This window comes from Grammomys surdaster, unplaced genomic scaffold, assembly GCF_004785775.1.
Source record: "Grammomys surdaster isolate TR1022 unplaced genomic scaffold, NIH_TR_1.0 958, whole genome shotgun sequence".
NCBI lineage: Eukaryota > Metazoa > Chordata > Mammalia > Rodentia > Muridae > Grammomys > Grammomys surdaster.
This window is the reverse complement of record NW_021605377.1, coordinates 3,770,899-3,781,074: the sequence shown is the minus strand read 5'-3', so window position 1 is coordinate 3,781,074 and position 10,176 is coordinate 3,770,899. Positions and strand designations below refer to the sequence as shown.

Sequence of the window (10,176 nt, the reverse complement as noted above, 5' to 3'; positions counted from 1 at the left end):
GAGAGAGAGAGAGAGAGAGAGAGAGAGAGAGAGAGAGAGAGAGAGAGAGAGAGACAGAGAGACAGTGACAGAGACAGAGAGACAGAGACATAAGAGATATTAAAACCAGCTGCTCTTACTAAAGGCCTTGATGAGGAAGCAGAAGGTGTGACATTTGGCATCACTACCCTCAAGTGCAGACTTTTCCAAGCTGGTGGCATCTTCAGGGGACCATTTGTCTGAATCACTCTGTAGCTCCCCAGTGCTGATGGCTGTCTTGAGGAGGAACACATGGATGATGGAACTGAGAGTTGAACAAGATGCTCTTTTTGTAGAAGACCATCTTTATTTGAAAAACAACTGACAGACTGTGTCTGTTCCAGTTTGGATATGTGGCAGACATTTTCCTGAAAGAGCGAGCATGCTGCTTCTAGGAACAGATCTGTTAGTATCTGCAGCTTATGACAAAATTTGAGCTTTCAAAGGAACATCTGAATTTTTGGGGAATTTGGATTTGTCACATGAACCTGAGAATTTGGTGACATGAGTGGTAGTACTCATGAAAATATTGTTTAATTATATAATTAAGTATTCCAATAATCTATTTATAGAACTCATTTTCCACATGACAAGAGCTCTGTGTTTCAAAATCTTTGTGAACAGAGCAGACCAATAGGTTTTGACGTAGAAAGCCTTTGTCAGTGTGTGGTACAAGGTTCTATAACAACTCTACAAATGTTATGTAATGTAAATGTTCTTCAAACATTTGAGAAACTATCAAAGAAAAATGTTGGTAGTTATTTGAAGAGGCCACTTGGGGCTGGGCAATGGCTCGAGTACTTGTTGCACCAACATGAGGACCTGAGCCGAGGTCTCCAGGACCTAAGTGAAAAAGCCTGCAAGATGTACCTGTACCGCCCATGGTAGAGTGAGAGGGAGCAGAGACAGGAGGATTCTCCAGAGCTTGCTACTCAGACAGCCTGGCCAATCAATGAGGCCCACATTCAGTGAGCGCACTTGTCTCAGTAAGGTTAAAAAAGCAATAGAGGAAGAGATGTGACACTGACCTTTGGCTTCCACATACATGTGTGCATGTGTACATGTGTGTATGCACACATGTATACTCACAAACATGCACTCATACACACACCACACAAGCAAATATATACACACACACAATAAAAGAAGAAATTTTTTGTATGAGGCTTAATCTTCTTCCTTTACTTTAATTAAATAAAACAGGACAGCAATGTGATGTAGAAGCAGAAATGGAAGTGGGTTTTCCTTTATTAGGACAGACAGTAAAGGAAGCCATGACAGTCTCTGCACTCACATTTTAGAAAACATTTTCTTTGTATAAAATGTACTATTTCTGTTAATATAATGACTTATTTTTTATGTTAAAATAAATTCAGTACTTAATAACTCAACTTCAATAAATGTCAATGGCACTCTTTAATGGGTTCCAATAATTTTATAGATATTAATAGTCTGTAGGGGTGAACAGTGGTGTTGAGATCAAACTTGAGTTATGGTAGTTTATAGTGACAATATATTTATGCCACCTTTAGGCTGTACCTTATTGAGAGCTATTGAAAATTTATTAATTATAGGCTTATGCTTAGACTATTACTCCTAGTCATAACTTATTTCCCCTGTCAAACTGAAGGGCAAAGAAACTTTTAATATATGATTTCCAGTAGTAGCCTTTTCATCAAACTATATCTCTGAGAGCAACAGCAACCCTAGAAAACACACACACACACACACACACACACACACACACAGACACACACAGACAAAAACACATGCATGCACATCACACACACATGCCCCCACACATGCGTGTACACACATACTTTCCTTTGATCATTACCTTATGTATTTTTTTTCTTTTTTAGTGTAGAGGATAAGAGTGATGAGTGTCCCCCATTCTTTTAATGAGAAAGTAATGAGAATGAAAAATTGTAAGATGTCCAGGAAAGGGCTGTCATAGTAGAGCTTTAAGCTGAAGACTTGGCAAATGTGTAGTAGACATATGTCAACTCTGTGCCAGCGTATCGGAACACTCCTGTCTCAAACACATGAAAGTGGCCCTTGGGACAAAACCAGCAGAAATGGTGGTGCTGTTGGCTCTTTGGAGCAGAGTCTTCGTTTTGAGAAAGGTTACTGTCAAGATGAGTGAATTTCTCTCTCATGAACTTGACCCCCGCCCCATGAGCTTCTGTTGGGGCACTGCTGAGAGTGTTGGACAATCCCTTTTCCAAATGATGCTTGACATTTCCTGATACTTCTAATAAAATTATGTGTCAGAAAATTGAAAGGCACTTTCCCCGGGGTGACGGATAGAGTGAGCTGCATGATTTTCATGAGAAAAAAACTGTCCATTTTTGTCACGAATGTTAATAAGAAATAAATGGGATCAAAGCTTTCCACAGTGTGGTTCTCCTTCTGGACTCCCTTTCAGAGCCCCATCCCTTTTGTGTTGCTTAAGCAAATGCTCATTCCTATGTTTCTTTGTTTTTAACTCATGGTCTGAAAGGGAGAACATTCAAGCCTTTTGATTTTATGACACAAATAATGCCTCTTGGGATTTGAGACGTTAGAATGAGTCACATTTCTGAACTTCTCTGTCTACCAAAGTGCAGGAACTTGAAATTCTCCATTGTGTAGTTACAGTTGCTTAAATGCCCTGTCTCTGGAGTTTGCGTCTTAGAGACGTAACTCTCGGAGGAATACGTTAACAATGTCTCTGTAGTGACCTGAGTGATGAGTGTCTACTATAGGCTCATGTATTGAACACTTGGTCTGCAGCTGGGTATGCCCTTTGGGGAGGTTATGAAACCTTTAGGAGGTGGATCCTTGCTGGAAGAAATGTGTCCCTGGAAGTGAGCTTTGACGTTTTTATATCCTTGCCCCACTTCCTGTTTGATCTCTTTGCTTTGTACATGTGGACGAATTGAATCAGCCTCTGTTCCTGCTGCTGTGCTGTGCTTGTCCTAACTGTTGTCCCACCTTCCTCTCCATAATGGACTGTATCCCTGTGCAACTGTAAGCCAAGAGAAACCCCGTGGAGGCATTTCATCACAGCAAGAGGAAAGTCACCAATACAATCTCCTTTGAGAGATGGAGTCAAGAGGGTAGTGTCCTAATGCTAGTGTTGGTGGCTTTGTAAGAACAAGCCTGAGCTGATGCAGGCTTGCTCTGTCTTGCCATGTTATACTCAACTGTGTTATAATGCAGCAGGATGCTCTACCAGGGGACGGCGTCAGCATCTAGACTATAGCTCTCACCCTTTTTAATGCTGGGACCTTTTGGTACAGTTCCTCATGTTGTGTTATTTTACTGCATTTATAACTGTATTATTGCTACTGTCATGTATGGCAATATAAACATATGATAGGCAGGATATCTGATATGTGACCCCTGTGAAAGGGTTGTTTGACCCACAGGTTGAGAACCGCTGCTCTAGCACAATGAACCCAAGTACACTTCTATTCTCAGTTGCATGTATGTTGTTATGGCAACAGGGAAGAAAACCCTAAGCAACTATACAGTAGCAAGTGGGTTATGACACATGTGGGTATGTCCCATGTTTTACATGGTTTCTTTGTCACCAATATGCCAAAACTCATGTCATTTCTCTTTATCTCAGAAGCCAGGCTTTGGAATTGGAAGAACCCCCATGGAGGTGACATCACTATCTTCTTCCAGGGTAGTATAGTTGTGAAGCACCAGCCTGTGGAACTTTCTTGTAGCAACAGGGTGCCCCAAAGTGTGTACCCTTGATCCACAGACTGAGGCCCAGTTAGGCTCGCTACTTTCTTCATCCTTACTTCTTTTCACTTAAAACAAAAAGCAGTAGCAGTAATCACAAACAGTACCTTCTTAAGTAGTCAGCAAATGTTGCAGTTGTTTTAATGGCCCCGCAAACTCTTGGGAGTTTAATATTCAATAATTGCTAAAAGATTAGAAAGCTGCTTAACAATTTAATATTTAAAAAAAAAGGAAAAAAAATCAATTTGGCCTCTACTACTTTTCTTACCAAATCAATAAACCGTCGATGCTGATAGTTAGCATGTGTTTGCTAAGGACATCCCAGTGTAGTTGAATGTCAGCCCTGGTGGGTGGGGGTTTTGGGTTGTATTGTTTACTGCTGTATCCATGGCTCCTGGATTTCTTCCTGGCTCAAAGCAGATACCCAGCATGTATTTCCTAACAAATGAGTTCTAATTTAATCATCAAAATCATTCATTTTGATATGGTTGGAACTGTTATCCTCATCATTCTCCTTTTATAAAGAGATTGATAATTGCATTTCCCAAGCTCACACAGCTAAAGCATGACGCAGGTGGGCCTTGAACTCTTCCCCCCACTGTGTACAGATTCCCGAAAATTAGGCTAGACAAGATGAATTTAAAAGCTTTCATTAACAACAGAAGGAAACATAATTAAATGGCTGGAGCTCCAAAAACTTATCAAATTAGAACTGAGTTCAAAAGAAAATGTCAACTGATTTAATCTGTAAAATATTTTAATGTTTGTGTGTGTGTGTGTGTGTGTGTGTGTGTGTGTGTGTGTGTAAGAAATGCTTGCAGCTAGAGCTGGGGACTAGCTCTTGCTTCAGTAGAAGGGCGCTGGCCTAGAGGGTGCAATGCCCTGGAAAAGAAGCTGTATTCAGTGGTATAGCATTGGCCTGGAGCAGGCAAGGTTTAGGTGTGACCACCAGAAAAACAAAACTTGCAGACACAAACTGTACTTATTGGTCATGCCATTTTTACTTATAGTCTCTGGGAAACATTGATTAAAAGCTACTGCTGTTAAAACATGCAATTCAATCCCACACACCCTTTTTTCAAAAAACTGGAAACTGTAACTAGTCCACAAACACTGGGGTAATCTTCATCCCCTTGTAAAGGTAAAGTGTAACGCCTTTGATACAGCTGTCTATCAAAGGATTCCATCACATAGTTCCTGAGAGTGGCTCCTGTGTGTGTGTGTGTGTGTGTGTGTTGCCTGTGTGAATTTATGAGCAACACATGTGTGCAGTGCCCACAGAGGCCAAAGGGGGCACCAGGCCCCCTGGAGCTGCATTTAGCCATTGGAAGTACTGGGTACTGGCACCAGGTCCTTTGCAAGAGCAGCAAATGCTCCTCATCCACAGTCTCTTCACAGATTTCTCATTGAAAGGATTAGTAAAGACACAAAAAGTACAATAGTCTTACTTTAGTACTACAAAGTTTAAAGACTAAGCTTAATAATAATTAGATTTGGGCAAATTCATTTTGAAAAGTTACCTGTAGATGAAAATGGACAGTCCGAATACATCCCTAATTCCCAACAGGGACCAGCAGAGATAGAAGAACTGAGTGTCGTTCCCCCCCCCCCCCCAATAGCTTAACTCAGAAAGAGCTTATCAACCAAACTGTTGGCCGGGTGCACCAAAGAGGAGTCGGAAGAAGGACTGGGGCCAATGAGAGAGACATTTTACAAACCTGGGGGGTGGGGTGGGAGAGTTCTTCTGCTAAAATATCTAGTAATTGGCTTAGCAGTGGCTTTGCACTCAGTACCAGTAATAAACTGGCTATAACTGAATGCAAGTGTTGGAAAATCTGACGGATCATAAAGGCAGCCGTTAGTAACGAGCTAGAGATGTTACATAAGATACAGCTACCGAGCAGGTATGGAAGAGAAGGCACAATTAAAGTAGAAAATCCTTCACCTTCCACGCCTCGCTTCATTGTTCCCCTGTGACAAATAGAGAAGTTATGTTTTTAAAAATGGGTTAATAAAGATGTTTTTGAAATCATTAAAAGTCACCGCTGTGAATAAGCATAGAATTTCTAAGCCAGAATACGCATTTTTCAAATTAGTATGGAGGAACAAAAAAAAAAGTATACTGTAACAGAGACACAAAACAATATGAAGGGAAAGAGGAGTCAGCAGTTACAAAATTATAGAAGAAACTTGCATATTACTGGGCTGGCGAGGTGGTCCAGCCAATAAAGACACTTGCTGCGCAAGCTTGGCACTTTAAGTGTAATCCCAGAACCCACATAAAGGCAGAAGGAGAGAACTGACTCCCCAAAGCTGGCCTCTGCGTGCCATGGCACCTGGGTACCCCCCACATAAATCATCATCATCATCATCAAATATATTTTGACGCAAATGTACAATAACTGAGATTATATGTATCTTTTAATGTTGCTTATTTTCAAGCAACAGAATCCCAACCTGATGTAACTTAAACAAGAAGCAATTTTCTGATTGACTTAGCAGAGCAGGGAGGTTCAGGCAGAGGAGGCTGGACTGCGGGCTCAGTGAGACCAGGCTGGACGCCTCAGGAATGCCCAATCCAGTCCACTTCTTTCACTTCATGCACGAGATTTATCTGACTTGGTTTGCTTTGTTCTGTGCTCACGCCCGGACCCAGGTGTCTTGGCTGCTGAGCCAGCATCACGGAACAACATGGAGACCCTATCAAAGGACCAAGAAGGGAGGCAGAAGGGAAGGATCACAGTGTCCCATGAGAGTGGGAATGTCTGATGGCTTTCTTAGGAGAATTGAAGTCTGTCACTCAAAGCAACAAATGTAAGACTAGAGTATAACACACATACCAAAAGAGGCCTGCCATTTTTATAAATAAGACCACCAAAGGTAAAGGGAAAATATCAGGGATGTAATACTAATATGCTAGGTAGGATGCAAGAGAAGAACCTTGGGCAGGACCAAGAGGACCTTTGATGTTGATGACAAGTGCAGTCAGCAGTGGCATGGACAGTAATGATCATAACACCACAGCAGGGTCCAATGCTACCAAACTGGTTAGAATGAGGACCTGGAGAGAGGAAGGGAAGGAAAGAGAAAGGTAAAAGGGGTGGGGAGGGAGGGAGAGGAGGGAAGAGAGAGGGGGAAGGAAGGAAAGACAGAGAGAGAGGGAGGAGGAGGGAAGATGGAGAGGGGGTGGAGGAAGGAGAGCAAGGGAAGGAAGGAAAGAAATGGAAAGAGGGAGGGGGAGGGATAGGGAAAGGGAAGAGGGAGAGATGGAGGGAGGGAAGGAAAGACAGTGAAAGAAGGAGAGGGAGGGAAAGGTAGGAGGGGGGATGGAGAGAGACAGAGACAGACAGAGACAGACAGAGACAAAGACTTTGGAAAACTTACTACTTCTGGGTGTCCATTTCCTACTCCAGACATTGAGTCAGTAATAGCACCCATCTTGAACTCACAGCATGTGTGTGCAGTGCAGTAGGTGACTTAACTCAGAAAAATGACACAATATGGCATCTGACAGGCGGTGGATGCCAGTCATCTGTTTCCTAAGATGTAAATTATGGGAAGAAGGGGAAACATTCTGGCTCTGCGGTTAGTGCTAACAGAGCACTTTCCATCTACAAGGCAACACGTTCGCCAAACAACAAAAATGCTCGTAAAATACAGTCTGGAAACTGAGCTCGTATAGCACACATTCAGAGAACCCACGGACAAATGCTGGCTTTCATATGAGCATCCACTAACGTGGATGAAGCCAGCCATGTGCTAGACCAGAAATCTTGGTAACCCCAACCCAAAGAAGGAAGTATACTGACCAGAGTCCAGGGAAGTCTCTGGTTAAAGCCACCCCAGCCACATCTTGAGGAGTTTGCTGTAGCCATTGTGGGTGAGGGCAAGAGTAGGAGATGAGGAACTAGGAATCACCTTGGCCTTCCATCCTGGAGGTAGCAATGGCCAGGACAGAGGTGAGTGAGGTGGGGAGCTGAGGGGCTCTCAGACAGCGGTCACATGGTGTGGGTTAAACTGACAGACGTGATGGACCGAACAGTGCACATTGAAGAGCCAGAGAGCCATGGTCGTGCCTGAAGACTTGGGATGGAGTAAGTTTGGCTGCAGGAGGCAGAAGTGGAAGGTTTACCTTTGATCTGCTTTGAATGATGGAAACATTCATTATTTATTTTTTGATCCATTTCATTTTTTCTTTGTTTTAAGTTTTTTTTAAATCTTATTTATTTATGTATATGAGTACACTGTAGCTGTCTTCAGACACACCAGAAGAGGGCATCAGATCCCATTACAGATGGTTGTGAGCCACCATGTGGTTGCTGGGAATTGAACTCAGGACCTCTGGAAGAGCAGACAGTGCTCTTTAATCGCTGAGCCATCTCTCCAGCCCAATCCATTTTTTTTTTTATTGAAAAGGACTTTATGGTTGTTTGTTGTTGTTGTTGTTATCCCTTTGTGACTCTACCTGTGGGTTTAGAATTCTATGCTGTGATTAAGTGTCGTGATGAGGAGAGGACCACAGTGCCCCAATGCTACTGAGACAGAGAAAGGAGACGCCTGGATACCCTTTGACGGTGGCTCGGGGTGTGGATATTTTCATAGGAAGCGGAGAGTTGTGAAATAACACACAAATTCTGTCACTGGTAATGGTCAAAATCCTCTCTCTGTTTCAGCACTGCTATAATATATTCCACACTGAAGCTTCTCCAGGATTCGAAGGTGTTTAAAAAGAGACAGCCTGAAGAGTCATGCAGTCCCGCCTCTCCAGAAACTTCTGTACGTATGCTTTTAACATCCTTACAAGACACACCTCACCTTACACGTTACCATAGTTAAGGGTGTGGTAGGCAGTTGATCAGCTATGTGGATGATGTAGATTTTTTCATTTTGTGTTCAAAATGGGAAAGTCAAAGTAACAGCGAAATCAGGGTCAAAGTGTCTGTGTTGAAATCCCACTTGTGCTCTTCATGGGGGAAGGCCCCTTAAGATCTTTTCAAAAGTTTTGTGATCTCATTTGTGAGCAGTTGAGAGTAGATACAGCCATCACCAAAAGACACATGCAGATGTGTCACTTCGGTGAGTCTCAATATAACCCCACCAGCAGAAAGATTTCCCAAGATCCGCTCTCCTTCCACTCCTGAGTTTATTACCTGGACAGGGTAAGCAGGATACTCACGGTCTTTCCCAGCTGGGATTCCGCACATTTAGCCTTTCCCATACAGGGGCTCTAATGTCTGCCTGACAGCTTGTCACAAGCTGTCACTGAACCTAGTAAGACTGTATAACTTAACAACATCAAATCACTTAGGAGTCTATATAAAAATACCCATTACATAGAGCCTTGCTTGGGATCGTAGACATTTCTGATGAAATCACCCATCCTATACCCAGCCAGCTAATCATCCAAAACAGATACCCAGCACTGTGTTTCTCACCTTTTATCCCTTAAACGGATGTTAAAGAGGTTTTTGATGACATGGAAACTGCGGATACTATAATCAGAAATGCAAAACAAATATCCAATGCTGTAAAACTACTTTTATTAGTTAGAATGTTTACTCCATGTATAAGAGGGTTTTGTTTGCGTCTAAGTGCACCTTGTATGCAGTAACCAGTGGGAGGCAGATGATGTCTTTGGACTCTGCAGAGATGAAGTGTGAGGTGATTGTGAGTTGCCATTTGGGTGCTGGGAACCAACCCCAGGTCCTTTGCTAGAGCAGCAGGAGGTCTTATCCTCTGAACCATCTCTCTAGTTCCATGCAAAGCTGCTTTTGAGTAGAAATATAGAGAGAAAAGATTGGCTATAATGTGATGTAAAATATTAATAGGGCATTTTGGAATAGTGGATGGCTTCCCTTGTCCCTTTTACATACATCTCGTGGTTTATAGAATGTTCAACATTAACTTCTTAATTTAAAACGTGACACCATGAAATGGTATTGGGCGCTTCTCTCAGCTCATGCTTAGCCTTAGAGTACAATATGGGCATTGTCCAATGGGAGGATAACCTCATCTTTTAACATTGTTTAGACCACAGAAAGTAAAGATGACGGCGAGTTTTTAGACCCCGTTTCCCTGAACTCCCGGGAATACTTCAATATTCACCTTTGGCTGAGATGCCGCTTGATGCTGGTGACCTCGTTCATCTCACAGATTCGTGGTATTGGAATCATGAAAGGTACTTTCATAATTATTGTGTTTTGGTATGGTCCATTTGACATCAGGGACAGCCAGCGTTTTATAGGGGTATGTCAGTGATAATGCTCACAACTTTCCAGCTTGCTCTCTTGCCAGAATGTAAAGCACAGGTTGCTAAACAAAAACAATGATTCTTCACAGTCCTCTGTACCAGAGTATATTACTGATTTAACCTGAGAGAGAGAGAGAGAGAGAGAGAGAGAGAGAGAGAGAGAGAGAGAG

General features: G+C 42.5%; 1 protein-coding gene across 1 annotated transcript in view; it reads left to right on the top strand.

Annotated features, from left to right (window-relative positions):
* Cfap54 (cilia and flagella associated protein 54) overlaps positions 1-10,176 on the top strand; it is a 283,790-nt gene that overhangs the window by 180,121 nt on the left and 93,493 nt on the right. Inside the window, exons 52-53 of the mRNA XM_028783037.1 lie at positions 8,430-8,532; positions 9,787-9,934. Of these exons, the coding sequence (XP_028638870.1) occupies positions 8,430-8,532; positions 9,787-9,934 (251 nt within the window). The remainder of the gene's footprint in view (positions 1-8,429; positions 8,533-9,786; positions 9,935-10,176) is intronic.